At 49.7% G+C, this 16,683-nt stretch overlaps 1 protein-coding gene across 7 annotated transcripts in view; it reads left to right on the forward strand.

Annotated features, from left to right (window-relative positions):
- MPZL1 (myelin protein zero like 1) overlaps positions 1 to 16,658 on the forward strand; it is a 53,563-nt gene extending 36,905 nt beyond the window's left edge. For 2 of the 7 annotated variants that reach the window (XM_032318749.1, XM_032318748.1), the window contains exons 3-6: positions 1,991 to 2,204; positions 2,906 to 3,038; positions 5,450 to 5,552; positions 15,003 to 16,658. In XM_032318749.1, coding sequence (XP_032174640.1) covers positions 1,991 to 2,204; positions 2,906 to 3,038; positions 5,450 to 5,552; positions 15,003 to 15,104 — 552 coding nt within the window. In that variant the 3' untranslated portion in view covers positions 15,105 to 16,658. Of the gene's footprint in view, positions 1 to 1,990; positions 2,205 to 2,905; positions 3,039 to 4,202; positions 4,301 to 5,449; positions 5,554 to 11,146; positions 11,533 to 12,416; positions 12,574 to 15,002 lie in introns of those variants that run through there. The other 5 variants (XM_032318747.1, XM_032318746.1, XR_004280172.1 and 2 more) reach the window with 4 other exon arrangements.
- Positions 16,659 to 16,683: the final 25 nt, after the last annotated feature.

Here is a 16,683-nt window from a genome sequence, read left to right on the forward strand (position 1 = left end):
GTATTTGCCCCCTGCGGTGAGAGGTGCCACCCCTGTTGAGAACGCATGGTTTAGAAGCTCTAGAAGCTGCTATTTGGTCATCTGTGGAAGTGGAGAGATTCTTTTTTTTTTTTTTAACGGAGAGTCTTTGTGCAAAAAATGTACCTTGATGCCTTTCCTGAAAGAACAGAGTGACTGCCCGTCCGTTATCTCTAGACCATGAGCTCCTGAGCGTCTCCTTTGGGAGCCGGCAGAGCCCTGGGAGTAAACTTCAGCCTGAGCGGCCTCACTCCCCGACATGCGATGTCGGGAAGGCTGCATGTTCACTGTTGAATTAAGTCTCCAAAACAAGACCTGTTGCTCCAGGTTGGAATATATCACACCTGACTTCCAAATCCTTCAGTGGACCTATGTCTTCCGGGATTTTCATTAAAAAGGAAGCCGCCCTCGATGTTATGCCAGAGGAGGAAGGCAGGCTGAGGTCAAGTCCACGAGTGCAGATGTTAGATAACTTACTCCCTGGGTACAGCTGGGGGTGACTGCGTGAGTTTGCGTAGGAGTGAGTGAGGGCAGGAGTCATGCGGACGTCCGGGGGAAGCGGTCTGCGTCTTTATGGGAACACGGCCTCGCTGCAGAAGATGCTTCCCACAGACGCAAAATGGAGCACACATGAGTTTACTCAAATGAGTCCAAACCTGTGAGGGTTCCCCACCTGAAGTCTTCGGTAAGAGTGGGTGTGAGGGGCATCGTTCAGTCCACGTTCCTTCTCACCAGGAAGACACCCAGTGGTAATAACTTTCTCTCAAAAAGTCGGCTCCATTTATGCTCGAGACAGTCTTGTCAAGTGGCTTCAAGCAAGTCTACAAGACTTACTGTGGAGAACATGCTGTGTTCATTAGTGTATTTATTTATTTATTTATTTATTTTTTAATATTTTATTTATTTATTTGACAGAGAGAGATCACAAGTAGGCAGAGAGGCAGCCAGAGAGAGAGAGGAGGAAGCAGGCTCCCTGCTGAGCAGAGAGCCCGATGCGGGACTCGATCCCAGGACTCTGAGATCATGACCTGAGCCGAAGGCAGTGGCTTAACCCACTGAGCCACCCAGGCGCCCTCATTAGTGTATTTAGCTGAGCAGTTTATACTTACACACCACCCTGATCACAGGCAATTCCTGAACGCTTAGCTGTTGATACAAGATCTTTTACCTCAAAAGCATCAGAATATGTTTAATAAGATGAGCTGGTTGCTTTGGTTTTTATAGGTTTCCCCTGGGAGTAAGGAGAAAGAGCTGCTTGGATCGAAGCCCAGGATCAGGAGAGATCCCCGGCCCCTAGACCATACCTAGCTTCCAAGGTGCTGGGCTTAACAAGGCTTCTTTGAGAAATGAGTTCCTTTGCTAAAAAGCAGGTGTGAGGAAAGTTAGCTGAAGGCTGATGTTTGAAGAGAAGTGAGGACATCGGGGTATCTGGGCTTCCTCTCACACACCCGTAACATTTCCCTGGGAAACCAGTACGTAAGAGGGAGAAGTCCGTCAGATTAACTAACTGCTCTGTGATATTTAGGCTTTACCTGCTTCAGGGCTTTCTAGAACTAAGTGGTAAACTTTGTGAATTCAGACCGAAACCTTTGGATTCACAGTCTCTGTCATGGTGTGGTCACTGGCTCTGAAGGGTCAGATGGTCCTGACTTTGACTTTGGGTCCACCCCCTGTTGTCACTGTGACCCTGAACAGATGGCTTCTTTGAGTCTCCTTTTCCTTATGTTTGAAGAATGGGCAGTAATCACTCCACCAGTGACATATTGAGAAGATTTGAGATGATATACAAGTTTATGGCTTCAGCTGAAATAGTGTCAATCCCTGTGCTTTCTAAACGCCGGTCTGGCTTCGGTCCCATAGCTCACTTGTCATATGGAGTTGTATGCCTTTCTCTATGAAGTCTTCGCCCATTACGGAGTGTCGGGTGCCCGCCTGTGAGGAGAGCTCATGTGTCTTTTTTCTCTGGTTGCAGTTTTTCCACTACTCCCAAGGGCAAGTGTATCCTGGGAATTATCCACCATTTAAGGACAGGACCAGCTGGGCTGGAGACCTGGACAAGAAGGACGCGTCCATCAACATAGAAAATATGCAGTTTATCCACAACGGCACCTATATTTGTGACGTCAAAAACCCTCCTGACATTGTTGCCCAGCCGGGACACATTAGGCTCTATGTCGTAGAGAAAGGTACTTCCCTGAGTGTTTTGGCAGTGGTAACACAGTCCCCTTTGTCTCAGGTTCAGTTGAAGAGCAGGAGTGACATTTCCGAGTATGTTTGTCTGCAGTTAGGTGCCCTGCCCCTGTGTACCTCTGGATGCGAGGTCGGGGAGCCCCTGCTTCTCCAGCTGCTTGAGCCAGGTTCCCCATCTGTATCCTTGGAGCCCACTGACCCAAATTCAGGAATGTCCTTCTTCGGTATTAATTGGAAGTAAGACCGAACTCACAGTGGGTGGAAGGGGTGGGCCGTGGAGAAGAAGGTGAGTACAGCTTCCATGTCCTTCGAGGGAGAGTTTCCACATTTGCAAAAGCAGGACAGTGTTTTCCTTCCCTTTCTTGGAAAATAAGCAGGAAATGCAGGTTCTGCATTTGGTGTCTCCTTTGAGACAAAGTCTGCTTTGTTGGAGAGCAAACTGAGGTAAATTCGCAGCCCTGGAATTTCTCTGGCTTTAGAGCATCGGGAGGGAGGTGTGTGTGGCAGACGTGCTATGCTCTGGTGCCTCCTTCACCCGTGAGCGTGTGCTCGTCGTCAGTCAGACGCCAGGAGCTCATAATGCGGACACTAAAGAGGATGTGGAAGCCCCTAAAGCACTCACTTAGTGATTTAATAAAACCCTGCTTCTTCTCTTGGTAGCAAAGTATCTTAAAATGATTTTGTTCTTTCTCTCCAGAGGTCTTGCCCGTGTTTCCGGTTTGGGTGGTGGTGGGGATAGTTGCTGCTGTGGTCCTGGGTCTCACTCTGCTCGTCAGCACGACCCTGGCTGTCCTCTACAGAAGGAGAAACTCTAAACAGGATTATATGGGGTAAGAAAAGCTGCTTCGGGGGCGGGGGCAGGGTGGGGGAGAGGTTGGGGGAAGGAAAGGAATTTAAAAAACGTGAATGTTTTTGGAGAAAGAATGGTGAAGTATTAGCTACTGTTTGCTTTCACATCGGAGTGGGGGAGTGTGTCCCTGTGTCCCGCAGGGGCCAGCAGAGCGCGGAGGCCTGTGGATGAGCACGGGCTGTGGCCTCCGCTCCACTCCAGAAGGCCCGTCCTGGGTTCGGCGATCAGCACGGCCGTCGGCAGCCCCCTGACCACAGTTAGGACTGCGAGGCCACGCACGTTCCTTTCCCGCTCTGAGTGTGGTTTGAGACTCTGGTAGTTGTCTCACGAGGCTCTCCTTTGCAGTTAGGTGAAGATGAAACGCTAGTCTCAGAGCACGGCGCTGACGGCTGCAGCGCTGTGACGGGAGGGCTTTCCCGCTCTTCCTGCTTCGTGAGCAGTTTTACTGCTTTGATCATTCTCGAATGCACAGCTGGACTCTTCTAAACCCGGCTAGTAAGAGCTGAACAGCAGAGTGTACCAGCAATAAAGAGAAGTAGATTGTCTTTTTGTTTATGGCTTCGGAAAGAGAGTACCTCGTAGCAGAGGGTCCGTGTCTAACTGAAGGACCTTCTCCCTGGCTCCAGCTGGACAGGCAGCCCACGCACGCTAGGTACGACTCCCAGGGTAAGACGGAGCAGAGGCCAGGTTCAGGCTGCAGCACGAGCCGGGCCTCCTGTGCACGGGCTTGCCGGCAGCAGCCTGAATCTGGGATTGTGCTCTGAGAGGATGGCGTGCGTCGGACCCCCGTGCTGCTGGACGGTGGGAACCCGGCTCCGCTGCTCTGGTCTTTAGGAGTGCCGTGTTCTAACAAGTTTGAGTGTTCAAATTCAGATCTTGTTTGCTTGGAGTGCTCTGTCCTGCTCACTCTGTCTTCCCCTTTGCATGGTGAGTGCTTTACGAAGACCTGTGACTAGAGGGCTGGTTTTCAGCGGGAGACTCACGCCGGGTGGTGACACGCCTGGGTCTGTAGCTCTTGCTTTGGGGCTCAGAAGGGGGCAGAACTGTGCCTTAGAATCCTGCATGGCACCGTGAATGCTGCTTTTCTTCTTACTGTGGTTTTTTTCCCTCCCCTGCTTTTTCTGCCGTGGTGTGCCGGGATCAGATCCTGCTTATCTGCCACTTCTTAAGAAAAGCTGACGTAGACGACACCCTGGGACTGTGGCAGGGCTGGGGTCCTCTTCCACCCCCACTAGACACATGGTAACTAATCACACTGCCGTTGCTGTTAACATCGACGTGAGTGTGTGTTCCGTCCCTCGCCCTTGTCGACAGCTAACCCGCTAGCTCTGAGCTAACCCGGCAGTTACTACGGTTTGTCCACGGATACGTCCTGTGTTTGCATGGGCCCCTTGTCGAGTGTACCATCCCCGGGACCTGGGCTGTCAGGGTTCCTAGAGGGTTTGTGCATCAGAGTATGTATGTTCTTCGTGTGGAGCGGTGGTGCATGTGTGGTTGCGTGTGTGTGTCTGTGTTCTTTCATATGTGAATTGTGGTGTTGGTGATTGAGACCCTCTTTGTGTCAGATCCCCGGACCATTTTGGTTTGGGGTCAGAGCTCAGAGCTTCCTGTTTCGGAGAAGAGCGCCATTCCTGTTTGCTCTGGTCTTAGTAACCACACTTGAATGTGACCCCCCACCCCACCCCCAGTCCTAAGAGTTGCTTTAAAAAATGCATCATAAAGGACTTACGCTCCGACAAGTACCATTAGGGAATCCCTAATGAGTTTCTTCCTGCAGTCACTCTTGCCTTTATTTATGAGGTAATGCTCATTCTGAAAGACCCCCAGAGGCCTGACCAAGTTCAGCCGGTGTCATGCGACATCCCAGTTTCTTAGTGTTCGTGACGTCCTGGGTTCTCTTTGGTTGGGCTGCAGCCTTCGTGGGGAAACTGAGTCTGGGGAACTATGGGGCGGAAGGAAGGAGGCGCGCCTGGGTGCGGGTCTGGTGACTTCTGGAGCACTCAGCAGAGGCCTGCCTCGGGCCACTGGCCAGAAGACTGGGCTTGCTCGCCGAGGTGGATGACAGCAGAGGGAAGACACAGAGCAGCGGAAGCATACGTGACCCCGAGAGCCAGAGCCCCCTCAGCAGGTAGCGTGATTGCAATGTGGGGCCAAGAGGTTGCGCCACGCTGGTTTCTGTGCACACACAGTGGGGTCATCAACTTGAGAGAAGTAGTGTCAGGGACGAGAAACAACCTCGAGTCTGTGACCATCTTGACCCTCATCGTTCTGTTGTGTTGTGTGTTATCTGCTGCTTCATCTTGTCATCACTTGCCTGTCTATATATTTTTTTCCATTTATTTTATTTTCTTTTTTTTTTTACATTTGTTCTCCAAACTGCCAACTCACCAGCTGCAGTACGTCAGAGAGCGCGTCCCCACTTAAGGAGGCGCCACGGAAGTCGCCCTCCGACGCAGAGGGTCTGGTAAAGAGCCTGCCTTCCGGATCCCACCAGGTAACGGCTGGTTGCAGCTCTGACCCCCCGCTCTGCGTCCTGGCACTTTCCTGGTGCAGGAAACAGTACTGAGCCCTGCGGCAGGAAAGAGAGCCACCCGGGAAGGGGGAAGCAAGAGCTGGCTGAGGAGGGCCATGGGAACGCGTGGAGAAGGATCCGGCCCGCAAAGGGTTCCACCGTTTAGATTGTACTAGTCATGCCGCTCCTCTCGGCCCAATGAAATTAGGGGATGGCCTTGTCAGATGTAATTCCTTAACTGCTTAAGGAAACAAGTCCAGTGAACTAAATTATGCTTGAGGCGCCTGCAAGACAAGGAATTAGCAGGAAAAAGTGATATTCTTGGTATTGAAAATAAAATGGGAACCATTATTTTGTATGAGTTCTCTAGAAGAATCTGAAAGTAAAGATGTGTGTGAGTAACCGGTAAGCTCGATGAACAGGGTGCGGCGTGGAGGTGGACTTCGTATGGAAAGCACAGAGGAGAAGTAACTGTGATTTGGAGCTCAGCATGGGATCTAGCGTCGTGCTTGATAATGTGTTCCGGCTGTGTTGTTGGGACTCTAACTGCGGCATGGCAGAATTCCAGAGCTTAGGACCAATTCTGTCCTTCTGGGGTAGAAAGCATTCTAAGGAATTTGGCCAATTCCAGTTTTTCCCTGAGGTGTTTTGGAGCTCCAGTGGATTTACAGGGAACTGAAGGACAGAATGACAGTGTTCTGTGGAAGGTGATAGACTCATGCTCTTTTTTTTTTTTTTTTTTTTAATTAATTTTTTTGAATAAACATATAATGTATTTTTATCCCCGGGGTACAGATCTGTGAATCTCCAGGTTTACACATTTCACAGCACTCATCTTTCTTTTTTTAAGATTTTTTTTATTTCTTTATTTAACAGAGAGAGAGATCACAAGTAGGCAGAGAGGCAGGCAGAGGGGGTGGGGGGGAAGCTCCCTGCTGTGCAGAGAGCCTTACGGGGGCTCGATCCCAGGACCCTGAGACCGTGACCTGAGCCAGAGGCAGAGGCTTAACCCACTGAGCCACCCAGGCGCCCCACCATGCTCTTATTCCACAGCTTTTACTGAGGCACTGTGATGGTCACTCCCTAAAAGCACACACCCGGCAGTTCACAGAACTGGGCCTAAAACTCAGGTTCTGGCACATTCTCTGTCATATCATAGCATCAGGGCTCATGACTAATTCCTAGTCTGTCTCTTTCAGAGAACATACTATGTCTCAGATACCTCAGCTCACAAATTTGGGTTGCAAATGGGAATAGGGTTATGAATAAAGGCTTGAGAGTTAGGCATAACATCTGAAGAAGGCTTGGAAACTTTTTCTTCTGCTTTAAGTGCTGTGGGCATTGCTTACCTGTTCAAAACAAACAAGGAGATAAAAACCAGAATGGTGTTTGGACATTGGAAAATGAAACAACGCAGTGTGGTACTGTGATCCCTGAGAGAAAGGACACAAAGAAGAGGAGCCCTGTGACACTCTGAGCTTACTGCCTTGAGGCAGTTCCCAGATGGCAGTGCTGGGAGGGGAGGCAAGCCGGAATTCAGTTGTCTCAGTGAGCGGAGGAGCAGAAGTCAGTATTTGGGGAGGCCAAGGTTTCTAGGATTTATGAAGCAAAGTACCAGAGAAGAAGAAACCACAGAGAAAAAGAGATGTGCAGTGGTGGGACTCCCTTGAGTTATGTTCCTAAAGGCCAGAATGCAGAGACCTGGTGTTACACAGAGCTTTGGTTGCAGTCCTCACAATTGGTCATGCCTTAGTAGTAGAGCTAGTGCAGCACCAGCATGTGGACACCGTGAGCCCACCGTAACAAAGCTTCAAAGGAGGCCTTTGAAGAATCAGACTAAAGTAAAAGTATTTTAGCTGCATGCAAGAACAAAAATCCGACACTCTTTACAAGAATACAACAAAATGCAGCACCCAGCAATGCAAAGTTTACGATGTCTAGCACCAATCAAAAATTACCACACATACAGAGAAGCAGGAAGATAATAACATAACCAGGAGAAAAGCCAATCAATAGAAACAAAACGAGAAATGACAGACAATGGACATAGAACCAGGACATTTAAACAAGCATGAAAATCTTAGAAATAACTTTAATGATGTAAAGGAAACCTTGACATAACGAGACACATATAAAAAAGACCAAAACAGGAGAGGGGGCGGGGCGTGAACAGCAGCAGCAGCATTGGATGGCATAACCCAAAGAAGAAAAGATCAGAAAGCTCGAAGACAGCAGTAGAAACTACCCACAATGAAGCACGAAGAATGAACCTGTAGGGTTCTCTAGAGGAGATGGGCCACATCTGACCAGAGTCAGAAAAGGGAAGGAAAGAGAAGAGAATAAGGAAAAAAATTACATAATAGCCGAATGCTTTCCATTCTTTTAACTATTTTTTCTGAGTAAGAGGAGCCCTGTGACACTCTGAGCTTACTGCCTTGAGGCAGTTCCCAGAAGGAACTTCATGTTTCTAAATAACATTATTATACTACTACTTCTAGATTCTTCAGTTTTAGATATTATCTACCGACCCCCTACTATGGAAAATGAAAATATACATTTCTTTTTCTCCCAGTCTTTTTCCCTCACACACATTCTGTGCACATACATGCACACGGGCCTCTTCCCGACGTGGTTATGTCACTGTATTTAGGTACATTTCAGAGTCGAGTGAACCTTTTTTCCCACCATTGTACCACATATATTTGCTTCCTTTTATAATTTTTTATTTTTCATGGAGTCAATATTTGCCTTTTTATTTGCAGTTTTCCAAGTACGCATGTATGTATGTATGTATGTATGTATGTATTTCAAAGATTTTACTTATTTGAGAGAGGGGCAGAAGGAGAGGGAGAAGCAAGCTCCCCGCTGAGCAGGGAGCCCAGCTCAGGGCTCATTCCCAGGCCCCTGAGATCATGAGCTGAGCCAGAGGCAGACACTTGACTGACTGAGCCACCCAGGCGCCCCTTTAATAATTTTCAAAAGCTTTTTCTTACTCTCGCTATAACATCCTGTACTTGTTTTCATGAATGCATTTTCTTCTCTCTGCACATACCATTTTTTCATATATTTTATGTGATTTTTAAAAAATGTTTTCTTCTGTCACTTGATTTTGCTGTTTATTTTCAGTTACCTTTTTCTCTTATCGTTTCTTTGATGTTAGAAGCTTTACTCAAACGCTTAGTGACCCCTGGTTACCCATTGATAGTGAAGGTGCTCAGATCTGACCCGAAGCTGCTTGTGTAGGGACAGAGCTTCCTGGGTCACGGGCTTCCCTGTTGGTATAAGGTGCTGCTTGTCTTCCACCGGGGGGACCTCTGAACCCGCTGCTGGGAGTCTCTTCTTGGGTTCGTCACTTTCTCCAGAAGGAAGTCCCTGCTGGGAGTGGAGCAGAGGAAGGAGACACGAGGGCTCTTTTCTCTGTAGGCAGACTTGCCCACACTGTTTGGAGGGCCGACACCTCCCCCTCCCATGCCTGCTGCCCCTGAGTCAGAGGCTGCCTCCCTTCCTGCGAGTCAGCCCCCAGGGTTCTGCCCAGGCCGAAGTTGGTGAGAAATAACCCAGCCACAGTGTCGACCAGTAGGGGCATTTTTCAGCATCTGCAAGGGAACAGCAGACTAGCTTTGGGAGCAGAATTGGAGCATTCCCCACAGTTGATTCCTGGGTGGTTCCCTTTGTGCCCAGGGCAAAGCCCTGAAGGCCTCTTCTGTCTCCATCAACTGCACATCAGGGTTTCTGTTCGGTGGCGTGCACCTGAGTACCCTTTGTCTGACTCACTTATTTTTACCAAGTCATACTGTACCTTTTATTTTGCAGTTGTGCTTGTTCAGACTAGTTTCTGCCTTACCTGTTTCTGGCACTTACACATCCTCTGCCAGTTAGGGCCAGGCTTAGACGTAGATCATGTGATTTCCTAGCAGACTTCTCTTCTAGCTTTTGTTCTGTTTGGCGTTGCATCTTGTGGCCATGTCAGCTCACAACAGGGACTGTTCTCCGAAGGCAAAAATGTTTGCTCCCTTCACACCATAAAGTTCCCAAGTGCCACAGAGCATTAACAGGTGATCCTAGTCTGTGCTTTTTTTCTTTAAAGATTGATTTGTTCCTTTTAGAGAGCGAGAGCAGGGGAGGGGCCGAGAGAGAGAGAGTCTCCAGCCAGACTCCCCTCTGAGCGTGGAGCCCAACACAGGGCTGGATCTCACAATCCCGAAATCAAACGTGATGCTCAACTGACTGAGCCCTGTACCCATGCAGCCCCCAGCCCCGGGCACCCCTGGCATGTGCTTTTATTCACCATCGCTCAAGTGCTATCTTCAGGTTCCAGAGCGATGCCTCTCTGAGCATCGGAGTTTTTGATGGAAGTTGTTTTCACCAGAACCCTTGTGACATACACTCTCCCTCAGCTTGTTCAGATGGAGGCTGCAAAGATCTTCACAGTTTAGGGAAAACGTACTTGACCTGGTATGTCCATCTTATTAGGGAATTTATGAGATTAATTACCCTTTTTTTTTTTTAAGATTTTGTTTATTCATTTGACAGAGCACAAGTAGGGCAAATTGGAGAGGGAGATGCAGACTCCCCACCGAGCAGGGAGCCCAATGCAGGACTTGATCCCAGGGCCCAGGGATCATGACCTGAGGCTAAAGCAGACACTTAACCTCCTGAGCCACCCAGGCGCCCTAGACTAATCATCTTCTATCCGTTGAATGCAACCAAACATCAGGATTCTCTTAAGAGTCTGATCTGTATGTTCTGGTGTGAGCAGTTCCACAGGCACGTGGGTGCTGGCCGTGCAGGCCGCATAGGCTGAACTGGGGAGATGATTGGCACCCACCCTGCCCCCCAAAACCTTAGGGTCTCCTGGATTATTGGGATCACTTTTAGGCTTTTCTGTGATGTCCTGAATTTTTTTTTAGTCCTAATGAATATTTGAGGGGGGGGGGTTGTTTAGTTTTTGTTTTTTTGAATACCCCGGCAAACATCCTTGAGGAGATCTTCGTATTTAGATGAACTCCAAGGTAGTGCGTTAAGAATTAGTGGTATATGGGGGCGCCTGGGCGGCTCAGTCACTAAGCATCTGCTTCAGTTCAGGTCATGATCCAGGGTCCTGGGATCGAGCCCTGCATCGGGCTCCCTGCTCAGCGGGCAGTCTGCTTCTCCCTCTCCCACTCCACCCTGCCTGTGTTCCCTCTCTCTCTGTGTCTGTCTCTGTCGAATGAATAAATAAAGTATTTTTTAAAAAAAAGAATTAGTGATGTGTTACAGACTGGCACTGACTTGGGGCCAGCCAATGGTGGTGGTAACGTGGCGAGAATTATTTCATCTCAGCATCTGTTCGTCGTCTCTGAAATGATGGGTTGGGGCAAGTCGATCTTCTCATTTTTCTCTTTTTAGTTATAAGGGCCTGTGGTGCTCTGTGCTTTATAAGGACGGGGTAGGCGGTTGCCCAGCACGCTGGCAGTCAGACCGGTGAAGTGGGGGTGTGGGTAGGAATATGTGCAAACTATACCTTTGTACCTTCTTCTGGGATTTTATCATGACATGTTCCCTGATGACCAAAACCTTCCGTTTCCTACCTGCAGGCACCATCTGAGAACCTGGTAGCATTCGTAGTTACTACTGGGAGGGATAAATACATCCGTGCTATTTTATCAGAAGAGAAGCAGCAGGAGAACCTAAGGAGGCTATTTACAAAAGATGAGACGTAACACCCAACCAAGACATTAAGTTTGCTGTTTCACTTGTCTTGCTTTGGTCACGATTTTTGTTATAATTGGAAGGCTTGAGTAAAAGTAGCATTAATAGTCAGAGGTTTATTTATTCACAAGGGGTCCCAAGGAAGGTACTTATGTGTTCTTTATTCAGTGGCCCCACATTGTCATCAACAACATAATTCTTTCCACCATATTCTTTTTTCTTAAGTTTCTATTTATTCAACAGAGACTGACACACTGAGAGAGGGAACACAGCAGGGGGAGTGGGAGAGGGAGAAGCAGGCTCCCCGCCGAGCAGGGAGCCCAATGCGGGGCTCCATCCCGGGATCCTGGGATCATGACCCAAGCCAAAGGCAGACGCTTAAAGACTGAGCCCCCCAGACGCCCTGACCCACTGTACTCTTTCAGTCTCTGCATATCGTCTTGTTTTTGGGCTCCTGCCCGCAGCTCCCAGATGGCTGCTGTGGTTTCTCCCGTGCGTTTTGTTGTGGAGGAAAACCTTCCCCAGAAGTTCACCCGCAGGCTTCTCTGAGTCCCAGGGGGAGCGGGTCACACCCTGGTGGCTCTTCCTGTCCGGGTCATTTACCTGAGCAGGCGGAGCGCGAGCAGCACACGCAGGGTGGGGGCTCAGCAGAGCGCGAGCCGGCGGCCTGGTCGGGAAGGGCGTGAGGTGGGCGCTGCTTCAAGTATCCCGCGTCGGGGATGACAAGTAAAACGCTGCCTTTGGGAAGTTGAGTTTAAAATCATTTTTGTGGGCATCTTTCCTGAACCCCGTGCTGGAGGCAGTTAGTGGTCTGTGTGCAGGAGGCAGGCATCGGTGGGGCGCGGGGACGCAGTGACCCAGTTCGTGCCCTGTGGCCGGGGCGTGGGGACGTAGCAGCCTTTGAGGTGCATCAGCTCGAGCAGCACTTGGCGTGGCCCTGCTCGGCTAGATCTTCTGTGTCCCGCGTTGCACGTGGACAAAGGGAAGCTTGCTCTGTTGCTGGGTGGCGGAGCTGCTGTTTCGTCCAGATCTGTCTGGCTTGGAGGCAGCTGCTTGTTTTCTCCGGCCTGTCCCGTTCTTGTCAAGTCCGCGACACACTCGAGCCCACTGATCTCATCCTAACACGTGGCTGTGTGTCACACTTATTTCTGGCAGGACATAAATACTGAAAAAGCTGTTTTGTGAGCGGTCGCTGAGCATGTGGTGAAAGCAGATGTTCTCTTCTGGTGGTGCCTGTGCTGACGGATCGGGCGTGACTGAGACCAGAAAGGGCCGCAGAGATGGCGGCCAGTGGACGGCAGGACAGAACACGGTAGCTTAAGTCGTGTGATTAATGTGCATTTGGGGCAACCCTTTCTCCATGAACCCTCTGCCCCCACCTGCACCCCTGTGTCTTCATATTGGAATACTTTTCATACACATGGAACTCAGGAGTAATTTTATCTCCTACCAACACTAAAAGGAGACACTTGAGTCAAGCAGATTGTTTCTTGAAACATTTTCTAGTTAAAGACAATTTGTGTAGTAATTAATCGGGGAAAACGTATCCAGAGCAGCTTCTTACTCGATTATTGTAATTCTTTGTGGTAAAGCAGTCCCTAGCCGCACCCCACCGAAGGAAAGGGGAGGCTGGAGGGGTGAATGCCGAGATGTACGGTGGACATCCACGTCAGCACAGGTGCTGTTCTTGGTGTTGTCTTAATTCTCGAACACCCAAAAGTGACTCTCTTCGCGGCGGCTGAGTCATCTCCACGTCCGTCTTTGTTCCCTTGCGTGGGACTTGCATGTTCCGACTTGCATGTTCCGCAGGGACCCAGGCTGCTTTCAGCTTCCAGAGTGCCTTCCGGACCGACTTCCGAGAGCTCTTCTGGATTGCGCTAGATCTGTCAGCACGTGCCTGAGCTTGACCGACATCCCAGAATTCCTCTGGGCCCGTTGCATCATCTGCCCTTTCACCGGCGCTCCTGGGTCTGCTGGTCCCGCCGTAGGCACTGAACTCACAAGATCCTGGATCTCGGGAGCCCATTCTAAGAGGGAAAGGGAGTGAGGACAGGGCATAGTGGTAAGCAGTTGAAGGAAAAAAAACACAAACCCACCAACAGGAGGGGATTCCTTGTATCTTTCAGTGTTTCCCAGTTGCTTTTGACAAATGTTGTGTCCTCTTGCCAGGAAAGACAACGCTGTCTCGCATGAGACACCTTACTGGTGTGTCCGCATCTACTGGCTGATTCTCAGCTTGTTCCGTGTTCTTTCTCATCTTTGTTTTCTCTCTTCTCTCTTCCACTCACCTGGTGGACCAGTGGCCTGTTGCCGTGTAACAGACCACCCCAAAACCCCAGAACACGGTACCGTGTTTATTTGGTTCCCGGTTCTGTAGGTCGGTTGGGCAGGTCTGGCCGGGAGAGTGCAGCCGTGTCCTTGGGCTCACCCACACACCCACAGTCGGCTGGACCGTTCACAGTGGTCTTGGTCATGGTCTGTTCAGGGACAGGCTGTGGGCCCGAGAGGCAGCCCTGGGGTGTTGTTCTGTGATCCACTTTTCACTGCAGGTGCACGTGGTGCAGCCCCAACAGCCGACGTGTCCCTTCTGGAGCGCTTGGAGGGCCTGCGCTCCTCGGGAGCCCCCGGGTCACATTAGAGGAGGCAGGCTCAGGGGCTCCTAGGTGGGCATATGCTTGTTCAGTTGAAACTACAGGCATCTGGCCACTGAGCTTAGGATTCCAGAGGTGAAAGTTTAAGCACAATATTGGACTTCCCAGGAGAGTTTCCTAGATTGGGAGAAAAGTTGAGTTTGGGTTATATTGAACTTGTCTTTTGCAATCAGAGCTATTGTGTTATTGTTGTTTGTAACTTCAGAACCTCTGGGTCGTGAAAGGGTTGTGAAGTGCAGGCACCGTCTCCGGCCTCTGCTCGACAGCCTCCCCGGAGCCAGAGGGACTCCTGTGCCCTGCTCTGCGCCCCTGCCCCCCGCCACCCGCCTTCCCTGGCTGCCCTGCCTGAGACTATGGAGCCCCCTTCCTCATGCTGAGGCCAAAGGGAGGACTTCTACACTGGTCCGCAGAGTTTTCTTCACGTTGCTTCAGTCGTAGCCTTTTGGTTTTTTATTTTAAAACAGGAAAAATAGTTACATGGTCTTAGATGTCAACGAAGCAATATCTTTATTAGTTATGACAGGATCAGACCGAAAGTGTTATACTCTAAGTAGGCACATGAGAGAGTATTTGAAATGTTTTGAGAGAGTATTTGAAATGTTTTTAAGCACCTGTTTGTACAAAGTGACCGGTTCAGACTGGGCATATCTTTGAGTGATACCCAGGATGCTGGTTTCTTACTGGCATTAGTCTGAGCCTCATGATTTCAGGGCGTCTCGGGTTGGGGTAAGTGCCCATCTTAGTCCTTAAAACTCAGATCCCAGTTCCAAGGGCTGAGGAATTCTGTGGCAGGTATTGAGGTAAGGGTAATTCCTGAGGAGGAACATTCTGATGTACAGAAATCCCCAAACAGATAAAGAAGTAGATGGCATAAGGTAACGTGCCCCCAGGCACCAGCTTTAACAGTCCCCAGACTTGTTAAGGGTCTTCCCTGGACACGCTGTTCCTAAGAGGTCTCCTCCAAGACGTCTAAAAGGAGGAACTCACGACGCTGGAACCCTAATGTTACCTCTTCAATGATTGCTTCTGCACCTGCCCCTGGAGGGACCCCCGGTTTTCCTAAACCCCTAATTGTCTTTCTCTTCTCCAGGGCCCAGTCATATATGCGCAGTTAGACCACTCTGGTGGACATCACAGTGACAAGATTAACAAGTCAGAGTCTGTGGTGTATGCGGACATCCGGAAGAATTAAGAGAAGACCCAGAACATACCCTAAGCAAGAAATAAATGAAATGGGACACTTGTGCAGAAAACGGAGCCCAAACCCCGTGTGGCCTGGGAGAGCTGGGCAAGGACAAACACGTTTATTCACGGGAGGAGAAAAAGATTGTATAAAGGATATGTATAAACATTCTATTTAATCTGATACGGGGAGCCAGTGCTGCATGACGAAAAGATGCTATGATTCTACGTATATATGAACTGCCTTGCTGTTCTGTGCTGTCTTCCAGGGTCATTTACAGTTGGGAAAAGTCCAAAACATTCCTGTTGCTGTCATTTACGTGCGGTTTGCCTTCGTGGAGACAGTAGCAGATCCTTAGTGTTCCAGTAGACGTGGCCCTGTGGTCTAAGGGCTTAGCCAGTCTTAGCATTTATCGTGGTCGGAGAGCAGAGACGCTGACCAGTGTCGGCACCCCTGCTGGGCTGTAGGAGTTGGAAAACCTCATCTCGCGTGCCCCTTGGACACAGCTTGAGAAGTCTTTTTTGGTGTTTTTCTCTCTAGAATACAGGGTGGTCTTTCGCTTTGTATGTTGTGAGACCGACTTTCATGTTACACCCTAACCCTCTCAGTTTGTGGATCTGGCACAGTGAGACCAGCAAAGGGTAAATGCCGAGGCCACCGTTTCCTCGATGCTTTCAGATCCATACCATAAACACCGTTGACGTAGGAAGCCTAGGCCTTGCTTGAGGACTGGGTAGCATTTGGAGAGTAAGAAGTACTGCTTAACATTCTTCGCCCAGGTCCTTCCTGCTTGAAGTAAGGGTCTCCGTCCAGCCGAAGGAGAGGAGTTTCCTTTCCTTTTAAGTGGGCACAAATGGGGTCATTACAAAGCCAGTCTGTGGCACCCGGAGCTGTCACGAGACGATCCTCTTTGGAAGAGCTTCCGGCATGTCTGGCAAGACGTGCCGTCAGTCATAGCTCTGTGATAGCTTCCCGGTGTCTCAAGAGGCTGAAGATAGTCTAGACTTCTGTGAATCAGGGTAGGGTTATTAGCACTTCTACTCTGGGGTTCCCGTCTCTGTCACTGTTTTGAAGTTTGGGGTGGGGTTTTTGGGGGGGGTTCTTTTTTTTATTTTTACTCCACCCCCTACTTCCCCCAGTACGTGGAATCCATTAAAACTGAGAGCTCGGCACCCGCTCTAGCAACAGCCGCTGGCCCCCGGCCCCCTTGCCGCCCAACCAGACCCCTGGCCCTGGCAGCAGACGCCTCCTAGCCCTTCCTCTTGTGTCCCAGTGTGCCTGTGCCTGCTGCAGAGGACAATGGTGGGGTTGCTCTCAGCTGGCAGAGCTGCTCTTCCTGTGCCTTATTAGTGGCAGGACGAGACCTTTTAACATTCCATGTGATCAGGGGACACCCAGAAGGCATTTCTTAAGAGACGAAAATCCCAGACCACCTCTCGGTTTTCAGTGAAATGTATCCAGCTCGGGAAAACCCATCTAGTTCATTATTATTTTTTGTTTTTCCCTTCTTCAGAATTGTTGTACCTTTGTGAATATCTTAATACATCTTTTTCAATTACTGAATCGTGTCGTGTCTTCCTTCTTTACC

Source organism: Mustela erminea, chromosome 17 (genome assembly GCF_009829155.1).
Source record: "Mustela erminea isolate mMusErm1 chromosome 17, mMusErm1.Pri, whole genome shotgun sequence".
Lineage (NCBI taxonomy): Eukaryota > Metazoa > Chordata > Mammalia > Carnivora > Mustelidae > Mustela > Mustela erminea.